Raw genomic sequence first — 12,270 nt, 5'->3', positions numbered from 1 at the left:
TGATGGCTTATCAAAAATGAACATACACGTGCATTACATGAGTTTGTGAGAAAATGCATTCTGGGATCATAACTAGATTCCGAGTTTGCATTTGACACACCTAGACAAGTGACTGTAAGCACGCACAGGACAGTGATATTCAGTCTTGTAGTGTATGCTTGGCTTAAGTTTGTTGAAGAAAGTCAACATTAATGAGTCATGAATAAAAGACAATGCAGCCTCTGTTACTCTAGTTTTAAAAGACAAAATACTACAAAGACAAAGAACAGCATTCTCACACATCTAATATTTTTTTTCTTACTATAAACATTTAAATACGGAAAGTCATTCAGACCTATAAAACTAAGACAGCATTACTGCTATATGAATTTGTGGGCCAGAACAAATAAATAAAATAAATAAATAAAAAATACAAAGTGCAGTGTGCCCCTCTAAAAAGAAACACTACTTGTTTTTTTTTTTGTTGGCAAGAGTAGCTATGCAGACAATTTCAATATGTCATTCAAAAGCATTGATGGATAACAACAAAAACATAACTTACTGTTCTCATCTACTCATCCTCCATCTTGTAAACATATTGGTCATGAACTGAACATATTGGTCATAAACCAAAATTTTTTTGTAAAATATTAGTCACTATGTTTCAAAACAAACTGGGAGGACAATGTCTTAATTGAGAACAGAGGCACATAAAGATCCTTTCTATAGTCATTAACACTTGATTCGTTTTGGTTCTACAGGTGTACTGATAACCACTGCAGGTGTACTGATATTTTTTTTAAGACAGGATCCTCTGTTTTGCCACATTATGTGGTGAAAATGCACACCCATCAAAAGAACACTTGAGGTGGACAGGTAAATACACCTGAAGGTGGTGTTTGTCTGGTTGCAACTAGTTCCTGAGATGTGCAAGAGCGTCAGATATCTGTCAGCTTCTAAGATCACAGTGGCTGTGCCAGAAGGTTACTGTTTCTACAAGTCTCCTTTCTAAGCTGGGTGTACTGTATTGTCGGTGAAAGTTCATACCCTGTCAGTTCCTCTATAAAGATAACAGTGAATCTGTAATATGGACTTCAAGAGTTGTTTTTAAACTTTGAATTAAAAAAATGAATAAATGTGTACAGCATTTTGTATCCATAAGACTGTGTTTATGCAATAAACCGTAAATCCAAGTTTCCTTACGATTCTGACAGTTTCCGACAGACTCTTGACCACAAATATATATAGGACATAGGACTTGTCTTTAATACAAACTAGCACCATCACCACCACCACAAATAATGAAAACCTGCATGCACACATTTTTTTTGGGGAAACCACCTTCATTCATTCAAAACTTCCTTCTAAATCTTATTTGAACTATTATTTTAATTTCATCCAAGAAGGAAATGTATTGTTCACTTTGACAAAAAAAATAATGTCTCATGATGAGCTGTTAACCAACTGCAAACCTGCACTCTAAAAAAAATGCTGGGTTAAACACAACCCAACTTGGGTTATTTGGCAACCCAGCACTGGGCAAATATTGGAAAGAACACATGCTGGGTTATTTTGGCCCAGTTGGTTGGGTTAAATGTTTTTGTCCAACATGCTGGGTTGTTTTATTTAAGTCAAATATGGTTTAAAAATGACTATATTGCTGGCTAAAAATAGGCTGGAAATTAAAAATCACACACAGAATTACTTTAAGCAACAGCAATAATCAAATGATTAACATTTAATAATAAGCAAGAAAACCCATGGACTAAAATATAAATAAAACAAATTGAAGACATATTGAATTTATTTGGGTGAATACAACAATTTACAATATTACATGCATTTAAACTCGTTTAACAAGCATTACTGAAATAAAAACGCAACATTTAAAAGAAGCATTTTAATTTAAGTGTATTCAGTCTCTCTCACTAATCCCTTTTCACTGAAATAGTGCTAATTCTCGCACTGAAATCTGAGCTGCTGTTCGCCGGGGGAACTGCGAACCTCAGACCACCGCCTCGCATTTCACTCATAGCTGAAAGATTCCATGAATGACTCCATAACCTGCCCATAATCAAACAGTACTGAGATTAGAGAACATATTTTAACATTGATTTTATTTTATATAATACTGAATATTAAATTTAATTTAGTTTAGTTTATGTTATGCAAGGCAAAAGGCATTTCCATTATACGAAACGACCGCTGCTGACACATTTAGCTGACTGACCTGATCTCGTCCTTGTGTTGTGTTGCCTAAAATAATATAATTTACAGCACAGTAAAGACTTTATAAATTATGTAAAATGTATACAAACCTTTATTTCGCTGAAGAAGTGCACCAAATCTGCGGCGCTGAGAATTGCTCTCTCCTGTAGAGGACGCAAAAAGCCTGTGCACTGACTCTAACTCAGCAGTTGGGTTGTTTCAGGGCCACTGTGGCCAACAAGCTGAACACAGTATTTGGATTAAAAAAAATTAAAATAACCCAGCATTTTTTAGAGTGCAGAAAACCACCCAGCACCTGGGTAAAAATATTAAAAACAACCCAGCATTTTTTAGAGTGTGTTAAACCAGCCGTTGTTCACAATTTTTAATGCAGTTTCTTAGCAAGTCTACTAAGTGCTATTTCTCATTTCCTTCTATAAATGTTCGAAACCACATATCATGCAAAAGGAAGTCTTGCCTGTAAGTTTGCTGAAGAACCTTTTGCAGCGGGCACTGCTTCGCACTAGTAGCGTGTACGCTGCTGCACCCTCATCAAACTCTATGTGGATACTCTGAGACCCCAGACCCACCTCCAGATAGCTGAGTTCACACAACCGATGGCTTTCTCTCTTCCGCAGCCAGTCTGAGGGTTGCCCTCTGCAACAGAAATGAGAGACAGTGTAAGAAAATGTAATAAATATGAAAAGAAAGTTAAGAGAAATGGAGAGTGATATGCTTGTAAATCATTAGAAAAGCTAGCCTTTTTAATTGTTTCTGTTAATAAAATTCAATTCAGGATTTGTGTATAATCAATGAGATTTAGTGGAGATGGCTTAAAGCTATAATCCCTTATGATTAAACCGGTAACACACTGGACAAAAAGCTCCATGTAGCGTCATGTTGAGGGTGTGACAATGCACACGCAGTATCGAACGCCAGACATCATTCTGTATTTGCTTTCAAAACTGAATCCATTACCATGCAGGCAAAAGTTCACTTCAAGAATGAACAAGTATGGCAAGTATGAAATTTGCTGTATAAAACTGAAAGATTACAAGACTGATGCACTGTATATTATGTAAGTAGCATATACTTTATTCACTTAATATTCAGCAATAGTATTGAATTGTTGACTGTACAGACAGCAATATTATTGACTGTACAGACACCATTGGATGATAACTCAACAGAAGAAGATGACGACATCACTGTTTTCAGGGCTGCTTTACAGCTGAATTGAACTACTATTATAATTGATAATCTTTACACAGTTATTGAATGGAACTAATCAACAGTAAGCTGACCTCAGCTGAACAGTGACACACTTGTTTTGTAGAGCTGCTTGACAGCAGAATTGATCTCTGAACAATTATTAAAGCATTATATTTCTGTTTATCCCTGTAAAGCTGCTTTCAAAAAATGTGTATTGCATTATGTGCTAAGCAAATACAGGTGACCAGACTTGACGTTAAGCTGTCAAATCACAAAATTGGAAAAAATAAATAAATAAATAAATAAATAAATAAAAGTCTATACACAATATATCTTCTAACCTAGTGTGAAGTCTGTATATACCATAACAAGACTTTGGGACAAGTACATTTAAAGAAATGTGTGTGGTGTGGAAGGATTTTGAGCAGCCTCAGAAGTCGTAGTTGGGTGAGTGGCGCAGTACGTGCAAATTCATAGAAAAAATGTGTTCAACTTTTAGGAAACTTTGTGTCCTCCACCAGACATGTGCAACCTCCTTTAAAGTTTGATGTAGGTCAACAACTATTCACCCAAAAATATAGATTTGCTGAAAATGTACTCATCATCAGGCCATCCAAGATGTAGATTAGTTTGTTATTTCATCAGAACAGATTTGGAGAAATTTACATCACTTGCTCACTAATGGATCCTCTGCAGTGAATAGGTGCTGTCAGAATGGCAGCTGCGTGTTTGTAAGGAACAAATTCATCAAGGTGTTTTACCTTTAAACTGTTGCTTCTGGCCAAAATGCCAGACCTTAAAGGGATAGTTCACTGATAAATGAAAATTCTGTCATTAATTACTCACCCTCATGTCATTCCAAACCCATAAGGCCTTAGTTTATCTCTGGAACACAAATTAAGATATTTTTAATGCTCCGAGAGCTCTCTGACCCTCCCATAGACAGCAAGGATCCTTACACGATCAAGGCTCAGAAACGTAGCGAGGAGATCGTTAAAATAATCCATGTGACATCAGCAGTGGCGTGCACAAGGGGAGGCAGGGGGCTCGGTAAAGTGCCCTTGCGGTCCGGTGCCCCCAGTCTGCGATTTCTGCCGAGACGATATGACGATTTTTGAATACGATTTTCGTGGACTATAAAAATGTCTCCACGATTTGCTTTTTTGAAGAAATATCATATTATCGTACTTCAGCGTGCATTCTATCAGCTGCAGTTCTGGCACCACCGTCTCTATATACTGTATAACGCCACATTCACATCAGTGTTAACTCAGCAGTAGAGTTACTCTCACGGGACACTGCACTTATTCGCAGTCACCAAAAGTACATTATCTGCTTCAAAGACTTACTGGTTAAACGTTTCACTCAGTGTGCTGTTCTGACGAGCGCCTTTTCTGAGCACATACACCCAAAGCGCGTGCTCTAAAAAGCCCGTCAAACAGTGCCTGATTACTGAACTAAGTTATGTTTTGTGCTAATACTGTCGAAACACACCAGGTTTATGTATAGACTCAGTTGGTTATGTCTAAAATGAAGGTAAACAGCTGAGAGAAACGCATGCGCGGCTGTATATTAGATGCGTGCAGGTCTTAAAGGGACAGTACTAAATATGCTGCCGACTGTAAATAAAGGGATAGTTCACCCTAAAATTGTAATTCTGTCATTATTTACTCACTCACACGTTGTCCCAAACCTGTATTAATTTCTTTCTTGTGCTGAACACAAAAGAAGATATTTTGAAGAATGTGGGTAACCAAACAGTTGCTGGTTCACACTGACTTTAACAGGAAAAAAAAAAATACTATGGAAGTCACTGTAGACCAGCAACTGTTTGGTTTTCCACATTCTTCAAAATAGCATTTATTTTCAGCAGAAGAAACTCGTTCAGGTTTAAAACAACTTTTGAGTGAGTAAATGAAGGTATAAAAATCAAACACTAGCCTATTTTAATTTTGGGGTGAATTATTCCTTTAATGTTAATAAAACACCAAACACAAAGAGAAAAATCACTACTCTTGACTGAAAAACTTTAATACAGATGCTTTAATAGTAATCAATCTATACAGTGTTTTATTTTTATATTTGTTCATTATTGTAGACTACCTGAAAATAAAACACTGTTTATTTTATTTGTATATTATGTGTATTTGTAATGTGTATCTTTGCTCTCATTTTTTAATAACAAAGATAAAATAATGACAACGATTTTTATCTTCACCCACTTTGGCCTAAATATCCGCCATACTTTTTTATATTTTGTTACCTTGAAAGGCTTTGTCTTTATAATAGGGAAATTAGTTTGGCTGTACTGCTCAAACAGCTTGCAAAATAGAAAATCCAACATGACAAAGAATTGTGATAGTATTGTGAATCGTGATATTTCAAAAAAAAAAAAAAATAGTGGTATTTTTGTCCCTGCCCCTCTGGAGGTCTGTGCACGCCACTGGACATCAGTGGTTCAACCGTAATTTTACGAAGCTACGAGAATACTTTTTGTGCGCAAAGAACACAAAAATAACGACTTTATTCAACAACTCGTCTCCTCCACATCGCCCTATAGCGCTATTTTGTAGAGTATCACATACGTAAACAAGGTATGCAACGCATGTACGCGGATATGCTGTTTACGCTGTTAACGCTTTGATCTGAATGTAAACAACGTATCCACGTACATATGTTGCATAAGTATGTGATACTCCAAAATGGCGCTATAGGGTGACGCGGAGGAGATGGATTGTTGAATAAAATCGCTATTTTTGTTTTCTTTGCGCACAAAAAGTATTCTCATAGCTTCGTAAAATTACAGTTGAACTACTAATGTCACATGGATTATTTTAACGATCTCCTTGTTACGTTTCTGAACCTTGATCTTGTAAGGACGCTTGCTGTCAATGGGAGGGTCAGAGAGCTCTCGGAGTGCTTTAAAATTATCTTAATTTGTGTTCCAAAGATGAACGAAGGTCTTACGGGTTTGGAACGACATGAGGGTGAGTAATTAATAAGTTTTCATTTTTGGGTGAACTACCCCTTTAATTCATAACGCATCCTTCAGTGAAAAAGTCCATCCTCTATTGTCCTCTCACATTAAAATCCACCAAAAAAATTGTTTAGAACTATTTTTGCTTGTAAATTACGCTTGATCTGTGCATATCTCTCTCCTGATGCAGAGGAAATGACTTTTTCACTAAAGAAAGCAATATTATGGATAGAGGACTATTTTTGCCAGAGGACTATGTAAGTCATAATAGTTTGAGGTTAAAAATGCCTTTTTAGATGAATTTATTACAAATACACAGCTTCTCAATTTACAAGAAGTTAATTGATGGACAGTAGTCATGTCGATTACTTGTGGACTATTATGATGCTTGTGATGCTGGAGGATGGCACTACCGTCTTCTGTAGAGATGCTTTACATCTGAGACATATCTTGCAACATCAACACTGGCATTGAACTAAATAACGACATTGCTGCTTTTTGTAAAACTGCTTATATCTGATTGATTAACATCACACTGTTATTGATCTGAACTAAGCTAACACTGAACTGACTTGAGCTAAAATAACGACGCTATTGTCTTTTAGAGCTACTTTACAGCAGAAACTTAATTGTGACCCTGGACGACAAAACCAGTCTTAAGTGTCAATTTGAGTTGAATAAATACGCTTTCCATTGATTTATGGTTTGTTAGGATCGGACAATATTTGGCCGAGACACAACTATTTAAAAATCTGCAATCTGAGGGTGCAAAAAAATCTAAATATTGAGAAAAACGCCTTTAAAGTTGTCCAAATGAAGTTCTCAATGCATATTATTAATCAAAAAATAAGTTTTGATACATTTACGGTAAGACATTTACAAAATATCTTCATGGAACATGATCTTTACTTAATATCCTAATGATTTTTAGCATAAAAGAAAAATCGATCATTTTGACCCATACAATGTATTTTTGGCTATTACTACAAATATACCCCAGCGACTTAAGACTGGTTTTGTGGTCCAGGGTCACAATTGTCTACATAGCCGAGTTTCCATAATTGATTCTGTTATTTACCTTTTTATTTTTGTGAAGTTGATTTGACAAGCTGTATTGTGTAAAGCACCAAATAAATAAAGGTCCCATTCACCATTTACTGCAGAGGATTAATTCCTGAGCAAGTGACATATGAATATAGTGAGTCTCCTGACATAGGAAAATACAGCATTCTTATTAATGTGATATTGCTTAAATATAATATGAAAAATGTATGATAGGTATTGCTGAATGGTTGGATTCTAGAGATACTGCACCAGTACATTTATCCTGCTGACACATAAAACCCACAACATAACAGAAAGTTTCAGTGTTTCTTTTTTCTGGACTACCCATAGCCAGCTGAAAGCTGCTCTTTAAAGCCTGCATTTAACTGAAGAAATTCAAGTTGCTTACTCAGACTGTGAGGTTATTTCTAAGATGTAGATGTACTGGTCCGACACAACCATAAGGGAATGGAACTCCGCTGCATGCCCGAACTTCACAATGGACATCTGAAATCAAGTGAAACCAAGAAAAGATTAATACAACTAATTCCAACTTCTCAAACATGCAGAATGAAGTAAAATAATGACACTACACCGAGCTGTTCAGCAGTTCATAAAGTTAACAATAATAAAAATAAATAAAAAAATCACTCATTTTCCAAAACGGAAAAGATTATGATTTTAGGCAGCATGTAAAATAACTTGATATGATATTGTGGAAGTGGGTAGTGAAAATGGTAGCAATAAATATCATAAATTTACTTTTATGAATAAAAGATCTATCATGTCGGTTTTGTCTAGGTAATGTGTGTCTCTATATTTATGGTTAATTTTATTGAGGGCATTGTATACAGGTTATCATGCCTTTAAAAAGCAGCGAAGCTCCTCTTCTCCCCCAAATACTTCCACATCCAGGAACAGCTGAAGCCGATGGTCCACTGTTTCTGACAGCAGGTCAAACTGAGCTGAAATGAAAATTATCTTTGTGTTTAAATCCCTCAACAGAAAAAAAGTACAAGCTACTTTGCCAAAAACACTAACTGATATTTCAACAGTATACAGGTTAGAGCTCTGCACGGGCCTCAAATTTAGGCCCTAGCCCGGCCCTGAGACGCTCAGGCCCTAGCCCTGCCCGTGTCCGACAGCTTATCAGAATTACTGGCCAGAGTCCGACCCGAGCCAGTCTTTTTTTACCCCCTTCTCCCAAAACCGCTCATGTTTCAGCTATTAAAATAGTTCAGTTTTGTATGTAATGGCAAAGTGATTATATTTCATTTAGTTTTTTTATTAAGCTAATTTAGAAAAACGTTTGGAGCATTTTTTGTTCCTTAAATAAGTTTTTTCTTTCTTAAAGTAATGACCAGTAATACATCATTCGGAACTGTAAAGGGTCTACTTTTATTCGTGTGCACTCACAATATCAACAAAATGTCGTGCTTTTATAAAATAAAGAAAACTGATGCGCTTTCTGCCGTTTTGTCTTGAACAGGAGCGCTTCACAAAAATGAACCGAAGCTGAGCGAATACATGCCTCACAGACATGATAAATATATCTATAGAAAGCTTTAAATTACTACTTAATGAAATAAATCAAAAACTCTTTCATTATAATCATAATCCGTGAAGATGCACTTCTCTCTAAAGGTGCGTTTAATGAGGAAATGGCGAATCAGGATCATCATCTTTGCGAAGCTAACACAGAAAACACTAGTTTATTAGTAAATAATTCAAATATCTCCTTACTATTTCTCATGGACACATTCATGGTAATTACTTTTGCTGGGGCTTTACGGCAAGCTTTATTGCGTGTATTTGAACGCAGAACTCTTGAGTTGCGCTGATGGCACCCGCTGCTGCTGCGGGACACTAAATACCGTCGAGCCGCTCTTGACACTCACGGTGGCATGGACTCGTGTTGTTTCCACCAGTGCGGCAATTTTTTTCATCACTAATTGATGGATGTCTAAAATCTAAAAATAAGGAGAAGCCTAAAACAGGCACGAGGCCCGGCCCGCGTCTGAACTATGATGTGAAAATTGCCCCGAAGCCCAGCCCTAGGGACATAAAAAAGTCAGAGCCCGTTGGGCCCGGGCTCTAACAGGTACCTGTAATATCAAGATCTTTAAAATTTGTTCATACGATTTATGGACAGGAAGGCCTGCCAAACATTAGGATTCATTCTCTCGTACCAACTTAATTGTAGTGTGATATCTACAAATACAAGTGGGGGCAAAAAAAAAAAAAAAAAACTTCCTCTCTAAGGTTTACAAAGAACTCAGTTTGGTCAATAACTTTCAAGGCTACATTATTTAACTGGCAAAACTAAAACATGCCTGGGCCCAATAACCACAGCTTTTCTTGCTATTTCCAATCACACTCTGAATTCATCCTTTTCAAGTTTTTTCTTTTTTTAATCAAATTCTCATCGTCACCCTTTCTAACCACTACTCTACTGATCCTCATCCCGAGAGTGGACACTTACCATTTTTGGAGCCCTCTGTGCACTTTGGTGACTGTTGGTCTTGATGTTTTTGATAGCCATTGTAGCAGAAATTGTCAGCCACCTTCTCCTTAAGCCCCTCTGAGCTATCTTGTCCATCAGTTATGCTAAAGTTGATTAGTTGAGAGGTTCTCTGGTCAACCCATGTCTCATTTTGATTAGTCAAACAATTAGACAGGAAGCTATGGGCTGTATGGAAGTAAGCTGCAGCTCCCTCTGTGGAGGCCTCTGAATACTGAGTCGAATGGAGAGGGCTGTCAAGGGATAGCAAAGACTGTCCTGGGACCAACGCCTAGAGAAATTAAGCAAGTTAAGTGAGTGAAAAGAGAACATGAACATTATACTGTCATGGAAATATCAAGTCAAAAAGAGTATAAACCCAGACCTCATTGTGCTTGAGTTGAACTGTGTTGTCCCTGTCATCAAAGGTGAAGTATCTGGCATCATTCTGTTCAAATGGTGTACTGGTGGAAGGAACTGATTGGGCAGCCAACTGAACTACATGGTCACTATTGCACTCTGAGCAGATGACAGTACAATCTGAAAAATAAAATAAGGTATAAAAAAAAAAAAAAAAAGAGAAATGTTCCTATGCTGAGACATCTAAGACCATCCAATAGAGTTCAATAGTGGTGCAACGGATCACAAAACTCACGGTTCGGATCATACTACGGATTTTGAGTCAAGGATCAGATCATTTTTCGGATCAGCAAAAAAAAAAGAAAAAAAAGTTTGCTTTTCATTTATTACTAAAAGCTTACTTTAAGTACTTCTACACCCCAGCAGAAACTACTAGCTTAACTACTAAAGTCAGTAATACAACAAGAACAATTGCACAAATTCCAAGCATAGATGTACAGCCTACATAAAATTATAGGCTATATAAAGACAATGACAGTATAGTATTCAGGTGTAGAAATGTAATAATTAAGTGTAAAACAACAAGATAATGCTTACTGCATAAGTTAAATACAGATTAATCTTTGTTAAAGCTGTGGTGTTGTTTGATTAGCAGACAAGTCAGAAGTAGGTATATCTAGGCTGCTGTCTCTTTAAAGGGGTGGTTTATTGCAATTTCACTTTTTTAACATTAGTTAGTGTGTAATGTTGCTGTTTGAACATAAACAACATCTGCAAAGTTGCAGCGTTGAAAGTTCAATGCAAACAGAGATATCGTCTTTTAAAATTAAGTTTAATGCCTACAAAAACGGCTGGTAAGGGACTACAACGAACTACTTCCCGGGTCTGATACGTCACTGACCCAGATAAACCTCGGGAACATGTAAGGAAGGGGGCGAGACCATGCTGTGCTGCTTTAGAGGAGAGGAAGAGAAAACTAGGGGTGCACGTAAAAATCTATTCATATATGAATCGCGATTCTGTCTTCTAACGATTCTAATGGATTCACAAGTTTCAAAATTAATGTTCTAAAACAGCGGTTCTCAATCCTGTTCCTCTTGTCGCCCTGCTCTGCATCTCTCTCTCTCTCTCTCTCTCTCATTCAGATCGTCAGATCAGCTCCAACAAACTGTTCCAATTATACATTTTCACATAGCAATGAGAAGCGTTATACATGGACGCGTGTGCGGTTGCCGTACTGTATTAAAGCTTTAATCAGAATAAAACCGTATATTAAAAGCTAACATAAGCAGTAGCATAATAACAGCGTATCTAAAAGTATGAGACAACAAACAAACAAACATACCATTATGAGCCGTGCTTGCACAGGTTCTGCGCGATTCTCTTCACTAATATCCTCTGCGTCTCAATCGGGCTCAAATTGATAAGCAATATAGATGTTTCTATATTGTTATAAATCATTGTTTACAATACAACTGGAGCACATGCTGCTGAGCTTAGGGGCGGGACATTTAGACGCACACTCGGCGGTTTAGTGAATCACAAAACACTGAGCCAGCTAACCAATCAGAGCCCATCAAGTATTTCTGAGGGAGGGGCTTCATAAAAACAGGTAGTAATCCAGGCGTTTGTCAGAGAAGGGACAGCGAGGTGTGGAATAAAGGTAAATTATATGAAAAATAATGCGTTTTTAAAAAAAAATGAAGCATGAACACATGTTAGACTGCACCCCATAAACACAATCAAGCCTAGAAAAAAAAAAACAGTAAACCACCCCTTTAAGACTAAATGCACACAGCGTCTCGTTCCCTCGAGGAACTGGGGTTACATACGTAACCCAAGACATATTTTCTTAGTCAGCTGTATACATTAACTTAAGACATGGACATAACCTACTGTGTTTACCAGAATACTTGCCAAAACGGGTATTTTCACATAACTTTGTGTGTGTGTGTGTATGAATCCTTCCTTTGAGGCGTTGCCTGAAACG

The 12,270-nt window shown here is 37.0% G+C and overlaps 1 protein-coding gene across 4 annotated transcripts in view; it reads right to left on the bottom strand.

Annotated features, from left to right (window-relative positions):
* Window positions 1-12,270, bottom strand: part of stk11ip (serine/threonine kinase 11 interacting protein) — a 37,246-nt gene that overhangs the window by 10,254 nt on the left and 14,722 nt on the right. For all 4 annotated transcript variants that reach the window (XM_058778746.1, XM_058778748.1, XM_058778749.1 and 1 more), the window contains exons 18-22: window positions 10,306-10,460; window positions 9,903-10,212; window positions 8,285-8,385; window positions 7,830-7,927; window positions 2,666-2,844 (exon numbers count right to left, since the gene is read on the bottom strand). In XM_058778746.1, coding sequence (XP_058634729.1) covers window positions 2,666-2,844; window positions 7,830-7,927; window positions 8,285-8,385; window positions 9,903-10,212; window positions 10,306-10,460 — 843 coding nt within the window. The remainder of the gene's footprint in view (window positions 1-2,665; window positions 2,845-7,829; window positions 7,928-8,284; window positions 8,386-9,902; window positions 10,213-10,305; window positions 10,461-12,270) is intronic.

This window comes from Onychostoma macrolepis, chromosome 06 (genome assembly GCF_012432095.1).
Source record: "Onychostoma macrolepis isolate SWU-2019 chromosome 06, ASM1243209v1, whole genome shotgun sequence".
Lineage (NCBI taxonomy): Eukaryota > Metazoa > Chordata > Actinopteri > Cypriniformes > Cyprinidae > Onychostoma > Onychostoma macrolepis.
This window is presented reverse-complemented; position numbering and strand designations above follow the sequence as displayed.